At 42.1% G+C, this 17,122-nt stretch overlaps 1 protein-coding gene and 1 long non-coding RNA gene across 2 annotated transcripts in view; both read right to left on the bottom strand.

Annotated features, from left to right (window-relative positions):
- Nucleotides 1-17,122, bottom strand: part of ASCC3 (activating signal cointegrator 1 complex subunit 3) — an 887,461-nt gene that overhangs the window by 266,563 nt on the left and 603,776 nt on the right. Inside the window, exon 15 of the mRNA XM_069726311.1 lies at nt 6,812-7,036. Within this exon, the coding sequence (XP_069582412.1) occupies nt 6,812-7,036 (225 nt within the window). The remainder of the gene's footprint in view (nt 1-6,811; nt 7,037-17,122) is intronic.
- On the bottom strand, nt 9,569-16,291 carry LOC138637534 (uncharacterized). The gene is made up of 2 exons (XR_011312404.1): nt 15,778-16,291; nt 9,569-10,421 (listed from the first exon to the last, which is right to left on the bottom strand). It is a non-coding gene; the product is annotated as an uncharacterized lncRNA (long non-coding RNA).

Genomic DNA, 17,122 nt, shown 5'->3' with positions numbered 1-17,122 from the left:
GTATAGAGGCCCATTTCCAACACCCATCACTCCAGTCTTCTTAGGGTATATGCACACGCTGCGGATTCCATTGCGGAATTTTCCGCAGTGGATTTGATCAAATCCGCAGTGCAAAAAGTACTGCGGATTTATCGCGTTTTTTGTGCGGTTTCACTGCGGTTTTAGACACCTGCAGATTTTTAATATGGAGCAAGTGCCAAACCGCTGCAGATTCCGCACAAAGAATTAACATGCTGCGGAAAATGAACCGCAGCGTTTCCGCGCGTTTTTTCCGCAGCATGTGCACAGCGGTATTTGTTTTCCATAGGTTAACATTGTACTGTACACCGCATGGAAAACTGCTGCGGATCCGCAGCATAAAAAACGCTGCGGATCCACAGCAAAAACCGCAACGTGTGCACATAGCCTTATGGTACTTTGTGTTTGCTAACTGTGTAAGAAGGCTAATGGATGGTTAGAATACCCTTGTGCAAGTATGTTAGCACAGCTGAAAACAGTTTGGCTGATTAGAGAACCTATAAACCTGACCTTCCTTTGAGCTAGTTGAGAATCTGGAGCATTACATTAGTTCGTTCCATTAAACTCTCAAAATGGCCAGAAAATAAGAACTTTCATGTGAAACTCAACAGTCTATTCTTGTTCTTAGAAATGAAGGCTATTCCATGCGAGAAATTGCCAAGAAACTGAAGATTTCCTACAACGGTGTGTACTACTCCCTTCAGAGGTTCTAACCAGAGTAGAAAGAGAAGTGGGAGGCCCCGCTGCACAACTGAGCAACAAGACAAGTACATTAAAGTCTGCATTTTGAGAAATCGACGCCTCACAGGTCCTCTACTGGCAGCTTCATTAAATAGTACATGCAAAAGGCCAGTGTCAACGTCTACAGTGAAGAGGCGACTCCGGGATGCTGGCCTTCAGGGCAGAGTAGCAAATAAAGTAGCCATATCTGAGACTGGCTAATAAAAGGAAAAGATTAATATGGGCAAAAGAACAGAGACATTGGACAGAGGAAGATTGGAAAAAAGTGTTATGGACAGACGAATCCAAGAATGAGGTGTTTGGATCACACAGAAGAACATTTGTGAGACGTAGAACAACTGAAAAGATGCTGGAAGAGTGCCTAACGCCATCTGTCAAGCATGGTGGAGGTAATGTGATGGTCTGGGATTGCTTTGGTGCTGGTAAAGTGGGAGATTTGTACAAGGTAAAAGGGATTTTGAATAAGGAAGGCTATCACTCCATTTTACAATGCCATGCCATACCCTGTGGACAGTGCTTGATTGGAGCCAATTTCATCCTACAACAGGACAATGACCCAAAGCACACCTCCAAATTATGCAAGAACTATTTAGGGAAGAAGCAGGCAGCTGGTATTCTATCTGTAATGGAGTGGCCAGCGCAGTCACCAGATCTCAACCCCATTGAGCTGCTGTGGGAGTGCCACAAGGGAGTGCAAAAAGTGCCCATCAAGCCAAACCAACTTGTGGGAGGGGCTTCTGGAAGCATGGGGTGAAATTTCTCCAGATTAGCTCAGCCAATTAACTGCTAGAATGCCAAAGGTCTGCAATGCTGTAATTGATGCAAGGGGAGCATTTTCTGACGAAAGCAAAGTTTGAAGGAGAAAATTATTATTTCAAATAAAAATCTTTTTTTCGGACCTTCAATGTCTGGACTAGATTTTAAATTCATTTGGCAACTTATTTGATTAATAAAAGTATGAGTTTTCATGGAAAACACAAAATTGTCTGGGTGACCCTAAACTTTGGAACCGTAGTGTATATATACATTTTTTTAATTTTTTACTTAGTCGCACTATGGGACATTCACTTTTTGCAGTCTGATTGTTACAGAGAACAGCAATGCAGGATAATTGCTATGCACTGTGCACGATCTAACTAAGTTGCTAGCCCTGCTGACCCGGATGTTGTGATGATGACATTGGGTCACCATGGCAATGATCGGCCCTTTGCAATGATGCTTACTCTCCCTGCTTTATAAATGCTGCAATTGATATTGATCAAAGCATTCAGGCGGTTAAAACTGCCGGGAGCGGTGTGGGCACCGCTCCTGGCAGAGAGTGTTATGTCAGTTGAACTCCCGGCAGTGAGCACACTCTGTGTGCAAAATCTCGTGGACGTAGCCATATGTCTAAGGTTGTGAAGGGGTTAACCTGCAAACACGCAGAAAAAACGAAGGTACAATTATTTGCAGCATTTTTACTGCAGAAAGTCAATGGACATTATCATGGACAAAGCGACACAAAAACTACCAAAAAAGCAACAAATCCGCATTTAAAAAAAGGCATCTAAACCTGTGTTTTTGCCACAGCTTCTTTCCTGCCAAGAAGGTCAGGTTTTGCTGCAGAAAAAAAAAAGCAGCAAAAACGCCCTGTTTGAACTTACCCTTAATCACGACAAGATCCAACCTACCCATATAAATGAGAGGATTCACTTTAGGATGGGTTCCCAGCAAAGAAGATTGCCTTGTCATGGCTGCTGGGCATTTTTGAATTGGCCAATTTATGCCAACAAAGTATATTTGTTTTTTTCTATTTTCTAGAGCAGTAATGCAATTCCAATTTCATATACTTCATGTTTACATGCTACAGTGTTACAGAGTGCAGCTGTATTTGTTAGTTACAGAGTACTGCATGAAGACGCTCCCTACATCACCCCTATGACTGACCGTAGATGGCCCCCGGAGAAAATAAAGATAATTTCCTCCCGGTAACTGCACTTTCAGGACAGAGGCTGGACACGATTGGTACTTAATTATCCTGCAGATTTACCCTATTTCTGCAGCTTAATATGATTTTGGACATGACAGATTCCCTTTAAGCTAAAGTCAGCTATAAACATTTAAATGGCTGTATCTCCCATGTGTTGGAGCGCTCACTTGTCCAAGCATCCTTGTGTCCTCCATAAGACAGCCGCCACCAGATTTATCGGATGGATGTTTCCCTGACAATACATTTTCTGAGGCACCCATACATAGACTATTGGCAGGTTTAGCTAACATTAGTCTAATGTGTATGGGGGGTTTAATCCTTGCTACATCTCTAACCACAGATGTACTATCTGGACCATGCATAAGTATATATTTGCACTACATGACTATAGATTTTATATGGAAAGAGAAGTCTGTTAGCAAGTGGACACGACTAGAGATTTTTGTTTATGATTTTGTTACTTTGGTGCTGTGCAACCTGTGGAAAGCAATAAAACTACACGTTTGGATCAAAACTGCATTGCATGTGTGAATGCTACCCAAGGTCTAATGCCTAACTAAGAACGAGAATCCCTACAATGTATATACATATTACACACAATCTACTATATAATTGTCTAAGGGTCACTTCCGTCTTTCTGTCTGTCTTTCTGTCTGTAACGGAAATCCCAAGTCGCTGATTGGTCGCGGCAAAACAGCCACGACCAATCAGCGACGGGCACAGTCCGGCGGAAAAATGGCCGCTCCTTCCTCCCCGCTGTCAGTGCCACTCCATAATCCCCTCCAGTCAGCACTCACACAGGGTTAATGGCAGCATTATCGGACTGCGTTATGCCGCGGTGTAACACACTTCGTTAACGCTGCTATTAACCCTGTGTGACCAACATTTTACTATTGATGCTGCCTATGCAGCATCAATAGTAAAAAGATCTAATGTTAAAAATAACAATAATAATAAAAAAAATTATTATATATTCACCTTCCGGATCCAGCCCAGGCCTTCCTTGCTCCTCGCGACGCTCCGGAGACTGGTCCATGCATTGCGGTCTTGCGAGATGATGACGTAGTGGCCTTGCGAGACCGCAAGTCAACATCTCGCGAGACCGCAATGCACTCTTGGGAGCGACGGGCACAGTCCGGCCGCTCCCTACTCCCTTGCAGTCAGTGCCCCCTCTATACTACCCCCCCCAGACATTGGCACGAGATTTAAATCCCGCTTCGCTGATTGGTCGCGCGGAATTTAAATCCCGTTTCGCTGATTGGTCGCACCGGCTGGGCGCGACCAATCAGCGACATTGGCGTGGGATTTAAATCCCGCTTCGCTGATTGGTCGAGCCCGGCAGGCGCGAATAATCAGTGACATTGGCGCGGGATTTAAATCACGCTTCGCTGATTGGTCGAGCCCAGCAGGCGCGAATAATCAGTGACATTGGCGCGGGATTTAAATCACGCTTCGCTGATTGGTCGTGCCCAGCGGGCACGTGCGACCAATCAGCACCATTGGCGCGAGATTTAAATCCCGCTTCGCTGATTAGTCGCACCCAGCCGGCGCGACCAATCAGCGACATTTCCACGGGATTTAAATCCCGCTTCGCTGATTGCTCGCGCCCAGCTGGCGCGACCAATCAGCAACATTGAGCGGGATTTAATGTTAAAAATAATAAAAAATCATTTAAATACTCACTTTCCGGATCAAGCCCAGGCCTTTCCTGCTCCTCGCGACGCTCCGGTGACCGGTCCATGCATTGCGGTCTCGCGAGATGATGACGTAGCGGTCTCGCGAGACTGCTACGTCATCATCTTGCGAGACCGCCACGTCATCATCTCGCGAGACCGCAATGCACTCTTGAGACCGGAGCTCGCGAGGAGCATCGGTAAACGCTTCGCTTGGATCCGGGGGCCGACGGAAGGTGAGTATATAACTATTTTTTATTTTAATTCTTTTTTTTTTTTTTTTTTTTTTAACAAGGATATGATGCCCACATTGCTACATATTACGTGGGCTGTGCAATATAGTACGTGGGCTGTGTAATATACTACGTGGGCTGTGCAATATATTGCGTGGGCTGTGCAATATACTGCATGGGCTGTGCAATATACTGCATGGGCTGTGCTATATACTGCGTGAGCTCTGTTATATACTGCGTGGGCTCTGCTATATACTGCGTGGGCTCTGCTATATACTACGTGAGCTGTGCAATATACTATGTGGCCTGCGTTATATATTGCATGTGTGGGCTGTTATATACTACGTGAGCTGTGTTATATGCTACGTGGGCTGTTATAAACTACGTGGCTGTGTTATATGCTATGTGAGCTGTTATACACTCCGTGGGCTGTGTTATACACTACGTGGCTGTGCTATATACTAAGTGGCTGTGCTATATACTACGTGGCTGTGCTATTTACTACGTGGGCTGTTATATACTACGTGGCTGTGCTATATACTACGTGGCCGGCCGCGAACAATCAGCAACAGGTGCAGTCCAGCCGAATCCTATGTATTCAATATATTATTCTACTAGATGGCAGCCCGATTCTAAAGAATCGGGAGTCTAGAATCCATATATACTTTATTTATTCAAATGTAAGAATAATACAATTAATAAATAATAGTAAGAAAGAACAAAAATAATAGGCAGTATATGGAGAAAACACCAAACAAAAGTTCAAAATTGGTGTGAAAATGTCACTGAACCACTTCACAACTAAATATATATAGTTTTGGTAAATGGTATTATCATTTTTTTGACGAAATTCGGCAGGAGCTTGAAGAGCAACGTCACTGGGCCCGCCTCCACGCAGTAGAAACTTGCTGTGAGGTAAAAATTCAAAAATCACACCAAAATGGCGGGCGGAGTGTGTCACAGTACGGCACGTTTCTGATTGGTCGCTCGCAGCAGGCGGCAACCAATCAGACACTGGACACTGTTGACGTCACTTATCTCCGGACATTAGCTCCGGACATTAGCTCCGGACAGGAAGTTGGCACAAATTGCAGGAAGTAGTATTCTAGGCAATTATATATTAGATAATCTTCATAAATAAACTACCGTACATACATATTCTAGAATACCCGATGCATTAGAATCGGGCCACCATCTAGTATATATATATATATATATATATATATATATATATACTGTATATATATTTTACACGCACAGTCTATATAGATATACTTAGTACTGTTCCCAATTTTAACTCTCTGTGCGAGCTGATAAAACAAACCAACCATTTGTCATTTTCTAGGACTCGTTGACGACTTCTGAAACAATTTATCTGGATGGTTTTAAAGGGAACCTGTCACCAAGTTTGACCGATATGAGATACGGCCACTATGCTACAATGCTGTATTTCTGCCCCAACCCTACCTGCAAGACAAGAAAATTACCTTTTATTATACTCACCTGTGGGGCAGTCCGATCAGAGGGCTGACGTTGGTCTTGGTCTGGCACTTCCCTTCTTCTTTTGATGCCGTCCTCCTTCTTCCTTCGTGTGGATGATGCGTCCCTACGTCATCCACACAGTGTTCCTCGGCATCGTGCTTCTGCGCAAGCATACTTCTCAGCCCTGACTAGGTCAGAGTAACGTACTGCAGTGCACATTTGCCTGGGCTTTTGACTTTTCCCGGCACCAGCAGTACATTCCTCTGCCCCTGCTATTGCAGAGACGTATGCCTGCGCAAGAACACAATGCCAGGGAGACTGTGTAAGTGACGTAGGGACTAGAAGCGAGAAGAAGGACGGTATCGTAAGGGAGGCGCCGGACCAAAACCAGCAACGCCCTGCAGGTGAGTGTAATAAAGAGTCTTTTTCTTGTCTTGCAGGTCGGATTGGGGGCTTATATACAGCATTATATAAATGCTGTATATCAGGCCTGAAACTTAGTGGACGTATCTCATATCGGTCAAACCCGGTGAAAGGTTCGCTTTAATAAGGAACTGGGTCAATCTTAAAGGTGCCTAATCTAGGGATTCTGCTTTTTACAGGAACAGGAAGCCATCATGGTAAGTGATACTTAAAACTAAAATAAAAATGTATTGTTGTCAAATGATAATAAAAAAAAAAAGTTTAGCGTTTACCTCTGCATTCAAATTATCTGAAAGGCTTTCAAGAAACTGACTTTCAATTGGATTTTGCTGCGTAAGCAGAGTCAGGTAATGGCTGAGTTTATCATGTGTTGTGATAATAGTGCCTTCTCCAAATTTATCAAACTGTGGCCGTCCAGCTCGTCCAAAGATCTGCATGACATCCAGAATTCCCAGATCCACAAATGAACCTCTTTTGGCATCGTATATTTGTGTCCCCTGAAATGAAATAAAGATTTATAATTGTGTAAGCCACCACAACAGCCCAACTATCATATTGATTTATTCATGGATACAGTCATGCAGAATACCGGACAGTCAGAGGCTTAATCCCGTTTCCCGCTTACATTCACACATTTCTGAAGACGTCTTATTGCACACTGGTCTGTGTAAAGGACATTTTTGGAGTGATTTGATCGAAATGTATTAAAAGCCATGTGTCTCTTTTAGCAAATACATTTTCATATACAGTATATTCGTAATTTAAGTGGAGATTTTGGACAAAAGTTGCACGATTTTCATCTATTTTTCTTAACAAGTTTGACCCAACCTCTACATCTTTAGAATACAGTTTTCTTGTTGCTTTTCAAATGGTAACACTTCAGCATTTACCTCTTTAACACCAGTTTTGCAAATGCAAGTCAATATCCTGAATTATTTGTAATACATAATACTATGCTACCTTTAACCCGTTCACCCTGAAGCTGGTTTTCACCTTCCCGACCAGGCCAATTTTTACAATTCTGACCACTGTCACTTTATGAGGTCATAACTCTGGAACACTGCAATTAATCCCACTGATTCTGAGACTATTTTTCCGTGACATATTTTTTTGATATCGTAGTTAGAAACACGTGTGCACAACCGTATGAGGTGCACGGGTAGGTTCCTAAACCGTAATCAGCAAATAATACAAAACCCAGCACTCAACTTTGTGGTGTGAAGCAAGTGCTATTCAGCGGCTGTAACTTTTCTCTCTGGATATCCAATACTATATTGGTAGCAACCTCCGGGCAGGCCATATAGCCACTTGAATCTATACATTGTCCCAGTAAACGTTACTGATGAAGGTCCAGTTGTGGGACCAAAACGTTTTCTGATTTGGGATAATAAATCTTTCGTTTCTTCACACCACAAAGTTGAGTGCCGGGTTTTGTATTATTTGCTGATATTTTTTTGATATGACTTGCGTTTATTTGTGAAAAAACAGAAATTCGGTGAAAATGTTGAAAATTTTGCAATTTTCAAAGTTTTACTTTTTATTTCCCACCTGTCTACTTTACATCAGCAAAATTTTTGAAACTTAATTTTTTTTGTTAGGAAGTTAAAAGGGTTAAAAGTTGACCAGTGATTTCTCATTTTTACAACAAAATTTGCAAAATCATTTTTTTTTTAGGGACCACCTCACATTTGAAGTGACTTTGAGGGGCCTATATTACAGAAAATACCCAAAAGTGACACCATTGTAAAATCTGCACCCCTCAAGGTACTCAAAACCACATTAAAGAAGTTTATTAACCCTTCAGGTGCCTCACAGGAATTTTTGGAATGTGGAAAGAAAAAATAAACATTTACTCTTCTTTCACAAAACTTTTCCTTTAGACATATTTTTTTTTAACTTTCGCAACGGTAACAGGAGAAAACAGACCATACAATCTGTAACAGTGGAAACCCCTCACAAGTGACACCATTTTGGAAACTAGATCCCTTAGGGAACTTACCTAGATGTGTATTGAGCACCTTGAACCCTCAAGGTGCTTCACAAAACTTTATAACGTAGAGCCATGAAAATAAAAATATCTCATTTTTCACAGATAAGTATTTTTTAGCTCCAAATTTTACATTATCAGAAGGGTAGCAGGAGAAATTGCTCATTACAATTTGTTATGCAATTTCTCCTGAATACACTGATACCCAATATGTGAAGGAAAACAACTGTCTGGGCACATGGCAGGGTCTCGGAAAGGAAGGAGCGCCATTTGAAGTTTATAACATTAAGCCGTGAAAATAAAAAAACAATTTCCAGCAATCTTTTTTAACTCCAAATTTTGTATTTTCACAAGGGTAACAGGAGAAAATGGACCCCAAAATTTGTTGTGCAACTTCACCAATACCCCATATGTCATAAAAAAAACTACTTTTATGGCACAGTGCAAAGCTCAGAAGGGAAGAAACGCCATATTATAGTGTAGATTTTGCTGCACTTGTTTGAGGATGCAATGTTACAATGACAGAGCCCTGAGGTGCAAACACAGCAGAACCCCCCATAAATGACCCCATTTTACAAACTAAATTGCTCAATGAATTCATCTAGTGGTGCAGTGACTATATTGACACCACAGGTCACAAACTTTTATATACCATTCGCCAGTGAAGATAAAATAATTTAAATTTTTACCACTAAGATTGTGTGCTAGCCCCGAGTTTTACATTTTCCTACTGGGAAATGGGTAAAAATGATACCAAAATGTGTCCCACAATATCTACTGAACGTAGCAATATGCCATATGTGGTTGTACTGTACTACTTAGCCATAAGGGGAGACTCGAGAGGGATAGAGCGCTATTTGCCTCCTGGAGCGCAGATTTTGCTGGAATAGTTTGCGGATACCATATAATGAGCCCCTAAGTGATAAAAGGCAGAATCCCCCCTCAAGTGACCAAATGTTGGAAATTATGAAATGTTAAGTCCTTCTCAGTCCCTGGCTTACTAGAGGTAGGGATCCAGAGTAAATGACACGCAAACAAGGTATTGTGTGATCATATACAGGGGAAGCCCAGGAGCACATCTCTCTCTCTGGGCTTTGCCCTCCCTTTATATAGAAAATAATTATTCTTTTACAGACATGCGCACAAGCGCTCATATTTCACTATCTCTTACATAAACAATCTATACCAGTCTTTATCAGTAGAAAGTTACATCATCTAGAAGGTGAATAAAGGCTGCTATTGAAAGAAGGAATGCACACATGATTACTTCCATAAAAGGAAATGTCAAGTCAGCAGAAATGTATCTTGTTGTAAGCCAGATTTCTCAGGAAGAAGACAAGATGGATTGTTTTAGTTCAGTCTGATCTCCACAATTCCCCCCTTTGACATTTTCTTTTATTTATTTTATTACCACAGGGCCAAAGACAAAGCCTTTATTTGGTATTACACATGTACATGCTTGTATTCAATAAGAGAATCAAATCTAGTATTAATTCTTCCGTTTAACTCTCGCAACCTTTTCTTTGTTTTGCAATAAGTAATGGGTACAGATCCAACAATCTGTCAGGGTTTGTGTATTGTTTAACAAGTCATGCACTAATTTTCTATGATGTTGTACGAATCTATTGTTCAAAGGGGCTAGAGAATTCAGTCTATCCCACGCCTCCGTTGAGGTTATCATTATTAACATCAATATCATGAGTTTATACTGCTTTTCTTGCAATGGCTTGCATGTATCCATGATGCCTTTCCTTCAAGCTTGACTGATGTAGGTGTTGTCAACAGGACTTGGAAGGGTCCGTCAAACCTTGGTTCTAGAGCCTTTCTGGTGTGTCTTTTTACATAGACTTGATCACCTGGTTCCAACTTGTGACTTCCTTCTGTGTTGTCAGGATCTGGAAGGGAAGCAAAAACTTGTGCATGCACCTTAGTTAATTGTTTCTGAAGATTTTGCACATAAGAAGTCAATGACTCAATATTTAACACAAGTTGCTGTGGAAAATAACATCCTAAATTGGCAGTCCTGCCAAACAAAATTTCATATGGAGACAGTTTAGTCTTACCCCTTGGGGTATTGCGTATTGAGTAAAGGGCCAGTGGAAGGCATTCTGTCCAAGGCTTTCCTGTTTCAGCCATGGCTTTCTGTATTTTTAATTTTAAAGTTCCATTCATGCGTTCCACCTTACCAGAACTTTGAGGATGGTACGGAGTGTGTAACTGACTTTCAACACCCAACATTTTCAGTACATTTTGAAATATTTCTCCAGTAAAATGAGTACCCCTATCTGACTCGATCACTTCAGGGAGACCGTAACGGGGTATCAGTTCGGCAACTAGCTTTACAGCAGTGTTTTTAGCTGAAGCCTTCCGAACTGGATAGGCCTCTGGCCACCCCGAGAACATGTCCACACATACCAACACATACTCATACCCATTACTTTTTGGCAGCTGGATAAAGTCTATTTGTAATCGCTGAAACGGGTAGAGAGGTCGGACGTGGTGCTTCATAGGGGTCTTTGCTGTCTGTCCGGGATTATGTGTCAGGCATATAGCGCATGCAGCACAATAGTCTCTTGCATAGTTGCCAAAACCTGGAGCCAACCAGACTTGCTTTGCCAGTAGTGTCATTGCATTTGCAGACACATGAGTAGGGTGGTGCAGTCCACCAACTACAATCGGATACCAGGCTCTAGGTAGACATATTAGTCCATCTTTCTTCCAAATTCCCGCTTGTTCTTCTGCCCCTTCCTTTTTCCACCTGTCCCTCTCCTCTTCTCCTGCATCTTCCTGTGCTTGTCTCAGTCTATCTTCAGTATTTTCTGTGGGGTTTACAGTATGAACCTGTTGTAAGGGTTTGACAGCTGCTGCTTTGGCTGCTTTATCAGCCCTATCATTTCCCCTAGATTCCCTAGTGTCGAGTCTCACATGTGCAGCTACCTTGATTACTGCTACTTCTTTTGTTTCTTGTGCAGCCTCTAAGATCTGTTTGATCAGAGAAGCATGTTTTACAGGTTGTCCTGACGCTGTCATGTAACCTCTAGCTCTCCAGATTACTCCAAAATCAAACACAATACCATGTGCATACCTAGAATCAGTGTATATATTAGCTGTCTGGTTCTCAGCTATTTTAAGAGCTTCAATCAATGCTGTTAGTTCTGCTTCTTGTGCAGACTGTTTCGGTGGAAGTGGTTCTGCTTTGAGAGTTTCAGATTCTGACACAACTGCATACCCTGTATGGAAGTTACCTGTGTCATCTGCAAACCTACTACCATCTATAAACAGCTCTAAATCTGGATTTTGAAGTGGTGTTTCGGATACATTGGGTAAGCCTACCGTTTCTTGTAAAATGAGCTCTGTACAATCATGTGTGTCTGTAGGGAAAAAATTTGCGTGTGTATCAGTGTCCTTATTCCCCCCTTCAGACTCGAGAGGTAGCAGTGTAGCTAAATTGAGAGTCTGAAGCCTAGCAAATGTGATAGTAGAGGGGAGCAGCAAAGAACACTGAAGCCGCAAATGTCTGGCCATGGAGATGTGTTTTGGTTGGACCTGGTTTAATATCCCATAAACATCATGTGTAGTTTGAACTGTGAGTGGATGCTCTAGGACAATTTCTGATGCTTTGTCCAACAATAGTGAGACAGCAACAACTACACGTACACAGGTTGGCACTGCTCTAGCTACGGGATCTAACCTTGCTGAAAGATATGCAATTGGTCTTTGTTTCCCTGCATGCTTCTGGGTAAGAACTCCTGTAGCATGGGAATCAACTTCTGCAGCCATAAGCTGAAACGGTTTGGTGTAGTCTGGTAGCCCTAACGCTGGAGCTGAAACAAGGGCATCTTTTAATTGTTGGAACGAAATCTGACCTTCTTTTGTCAACAAATAAGGTTCACTTTTTACACAGTCATACAGTGGTTGCATTAGTTGACTTGCATGTATAATCCATTGTCTACAATGAGACACTATTCCTAAAAATGCTCGTAGCTGTTTATGATTTCTAGGCTCATTCATCTGTCTTATTGCTTCAGTTCTTTGTGGTGTAAGATGCTTTTTACCTTGAGAAATGCAATGACCTAGAAAGACCACTTTGGTCTGACAAACTTGTAGCTTTTGTCTATTCACTTTACACCCTTCTTTTTCTAAAAAACATAGTAAACTCACAGTGGACCTTTCTGCAGTTTCTAGATCTGGGCAGCAAAGTAGTAGGTCATCCACATACTGCAAAATTACTACCTGTGGTTCGGGTTCAAACCTCTGAAGGACTGTTTGTAGGGCATTTGAATAAAGAGTAGGGGAGTGTATCATTCCCTGTGGAAGGCATGTCCACGCCAACTGTTTGCCCTTAAATGTAAATGCAAACAAATGCCAACTATCTTGGTGTAAAGGAACCGAGAAAAATGCATTTGAAAGATCTATTACAGTAAACACTTGAGAACTGGCTGGTATCTGTGATAGTAACGTATGAGGATTGGGTACAACTGGGGTGATTGGATCTAGAACTTTGTTTATTTCTCTTAGATCATGTACCATACGATATTTGGGCATAGAACTCTTATCAAGAGTTCTCTTTTTGACTGGATACAGAGGAGTGTTAGCAGGTGATTGTATCTCTACCAAAACTCCTTTCTCTTTATATCCCTCTATCTGTTTTGTAATCGCTAGTTCCTGCTGGGCACTCACAGGGTATTGTCTGAGCTGTGGGAGAACAGTTCCTGGTTGCACAGATAGTTTTACAGGAGAGATATGCAATAGTCCCACATCGGTGTCACCCTGTGCCCACAGTGTTTCTGGGACCATTGAGAGGTCTAGATCTGTGGTGTACTCTTTTTCTTCAGCATAATCCTCAAAAGCCTGAATTCTAACATATTGTTCTAATGTTTCTGCATCATCAGGGATAGTCAGTATAACTGTGCCATCTTCCCTAAAATTGATGTTAGCTTCTAATTTCTTTAGGACATCAGTTCCTAACAAACATGTTGGGGCACCTCTGGCATACAAAAATCTGGATGCAAAACATTTAGGTCCTAATGAGACCTCTAGGGGCACAGTATATGGCAGTGTTCGAATTACCCCATCATAACCCTCAGCAAAAGTTGTTTGCTGTGAAATATCTTCTGGGTTCGGAAGAAAATCTTGATTCAAAATTGAGGAAGTTGCACCTGTATCTATCAAAAATGGAATCTCTCTTCCCCCCACATTCACCTGTATCATAGGTCTTCTAGCTGGTAGGGAAGTTTGTAACACATCGAGTCAATCTGAATCTGGTATGGGACCATCTATGATGGTAGATTTCTGCTGGTTGTCCGTTTGGGGAGGGTTATTTCTGGGAACAAATTTGCCTGACTTTATATCTGCCAACTTCTTCCTGCACTCTCTTTGGAAATGACCTGGCTTTTTACAGTAGTGGCAAGGAAAGTTGTGTCTCACTCTTCCTCCTGTATTAGCTTGTGCTATTCTAACAGGCTTACGATTCTCTCTCATATCCATGACTATTCCTAAACATCGTTGTTTCACAATATTTGGTTGTTCAATTGTTCTCCAATCTGGAGTAGAGGATTTAAATTTTTCTCTGATTTTCGGATCTAGCCCCTCTATTAATTGTTTTGTAAAAAGTCTCCTTACTGAAGCATCAGTCAAATCCAATCCTTCATCCCTAAAGCTATTTTCTAATTCTTGACTATATTCTTCAATACTTTGCCCAAATTTCTGCATAATCACACCCGTAGATCCCCTTTCCCTCTGTTTTTCTCTCATGAAAATTATTAATGCCTCTGTGAACTGGGTACCTGATGCTTCTGTCTGTAAGGCACCCCCTTCTGCCACTGGTCTATTGGGCTGTAGGTGTGTCAATAATTCCTGAAAAAGTCCGGGGGACATTTTCATTCTACATAATTCTTCCCCGTCCGCCCAGACCCCAGCATGAGTCTGCATGATTTGTTGTATGTATTGTGCAAATCGGATGGGATATTGAGTGGGATCAGGCGCATTATGCAGGAGGGACATACCTTCAGCAGGGGACCAAGGAAAATACTGTCGGGTCTGGTGATATCTAGTTCCCATTACCCCGTCAGCACCAGGTTCCCTAAACGGTCTTGGTACTACCCTAACAGGGGCAAGTACAGCGCCATGTCTAGGTGTACCACAGACTAGGCAATCATTTCTCCAATCTGGATTTTGTTGTCCACAGTGTGAACATACCCATCCTCCTACCCCACCAAGATTGGGATACAAGGCTGGAAATTGTTTTCCTCCTTCTGCTCCTCCAGATGGTACAAATGATTGGGCTTTTGGATCTAGGTAAGGTGGTGGGATTATGTCACAACTTTTTCCCTTCCCCATAATCCATTTGGAAGTGTCTGGATCATACTTCCAATTCTCCTCTTTAGCTGTTTTTGAGACCTCTATCATACAGTGTATGATTTCTTCCCACCCATTGTCTTTGATAATTCCACCTCGTTCTTTACTCAGTCTTTCCCATTCAGTGCTAAACATAAGTGCTTCTGAAATTCCCAATTTTTCTCTTACCCTTCTAATCTGACTTCTGACTGTCTTCCCACATCTTTCCTGTATGATATCTGCTGCTTCCACTTGTCCTAAGACGGTTTTTGTCTGTTTATTTCCCATTTTTCTTTTTTTTTTTTTCAATATTAGCTATTTCTACCCCAGGTGACGTTTGGACAATCACTTATCCTAGGTGATGTCTCGTTGCCTTCTCTCCTAGGGAGCTAAAATATTGAAGGGCTGATCTGCTCCATTCTTTCTAATGTGCAGAATGTACTTAAGTGCTATTATGCACGCAAACAGACCCAGCAACACCATACAGATCACAAAACTTTCTGTGTCAGTTAGCATACTTGTCCCAGGCTCATGGACCCGCGTCCTGGGCTCATTCTATCAAACCTTATCCAGAAATGAAGGAGGTTAAGCACTTAAATGAGAGTCAAGCATGGGCGGAGGTCTCCCCGAAAGGACGCAACCACATGACCCAGTTAGGCTGACTTCCGTGTATAAGGCTTATACCCCAACTATTTCGGCTTATTTTTCTACGCACTTTTGCTCTTCTTTCACAACATACCACAACCTTAACACTGTTCACACACTGCCAGGGACAGGACTCATAAATCTATACAATATAGTAACCCGAGTTTTATAGGTATCTACTCACTACTAGACTAACCCAGCGTGACACGGCTCATAGAGATCTTTCGGATAATACAAGGCAGATAAAAGAGAACTAATAATGTCTCTTACCTGGCCAGGTTTTTCAGTTCATTTGCCGTCCATTATCCCAGATCTCCATTGTCCGTATCCGCAGGTGAATCTCGAGCAAATACTCTCATCTCGGGTCCCCGTTCGGTGCGCCAAAGAAATGTTAAGTCCTTCTCAGTCCCTGGCTTACTAGAGGTAGGGATCCAGAGTAAATGACACGCAAACAAGGTATTGTGTGATCATATACAGGGGAAGCCCAGGAGCACATCTCTCTCTCTGGGCTTTGCCCTCCCTTTATATAGAAAATAATTATTCTTTTACAGACATGCGCACAAGCGCTCATATTTCACTATCTCTTACATAAACAATCTATACCAGTCTTTATCAGTAGAAAGTTACATCATCTAGAAGGTGAATAAAGGCTGCTATTGAAAGAAGGAATGCACACATGATTACTTCCATAAAAGGAAATGTCAAGTCAGCAGAAATGTATCTTGTTGTAAGCCAGATTTCTCAGGAAGAAGACAAGATGGATTGTTTTAGTTCAGTCTGATCTCCACAAACCCTTTGTGAATTTATCTACAGGGATGCTGAGGAAGGAGACTGACGTCTCCGAAACGCGTCGGAAGTTTTCTGGTCCCCACCACCATCCGTACCTAGTTTCAGACCACGCGCACGGTCACCTGACTCACTGCGGTACACAGGTCCTACCTCGGCGCCGCACACACATCGCGCACGAGTTGGCCTGTCTGACACCGCGCTACTGCACGTGGGGCTGCGTTGAGGGCTATACTGTCACTGGCCGGGGCAGTCGGCACTCACCAGCTGAACATCAGGATCTTCAATCGCTGCAGCGAGGACACTCTTCAGCCGCTGGGATTTCTACTACTTGCGGTAAGAGCATCTTACTAGCGACTGCTTTTCTTATACAGCACTTATGTGGAACTATTAGGTGCTTACTACCCCTAAGGATTTTTTAGGATCATATATATTTATATATTTTACGGACTGTATATTTCTTATGGACTACTATTTTTTACGGACTTCTCTGCATTAACCCATTATATAGGGGGTTTGTCAGCGCGAACATTTGGATACACTTTTGTGTATATTTGTTTCTACACAATAAAAGATGCTTTTTAATGTGAAAACTGTTTTTTGTATCACCATATTTTGAGAGCTATAATTTTTCCATATGCTTGCCTTTTGTGGGACGAGCTGACGTTTTTTATTGGTACCATTTTTGGACATATGACATTTTCTGATCGCTTTCTATTCCGATTTTTGGGAGACAGAATGAACAAAAAACAGCAATTCAGGAATCTCTTTTTTTATACCATTGCGAGAGTGGTAAAATTATATTTTTTTTATGTTTTGGCGCTTTTAC

This window comes from Ranitomeya imitator, chromosome 5 (assembly GCF_032444005.1).
Source record: "Ranitomeya imitator isolate aRanImi1 chromosome 5, aRanImi1.pri, whole genome shotgun sequence".
NCBI classification, from domain to species: domain Eukaryota; kingdom Metazoa; phylum Chordata; class Amphibia; order Anura; family Dendrobatidae; genus Ranitomeya; species Ranitomeya imitator.
This window is presented reverse-complemented; position numbering and strand designations above follow the sequence as displayed.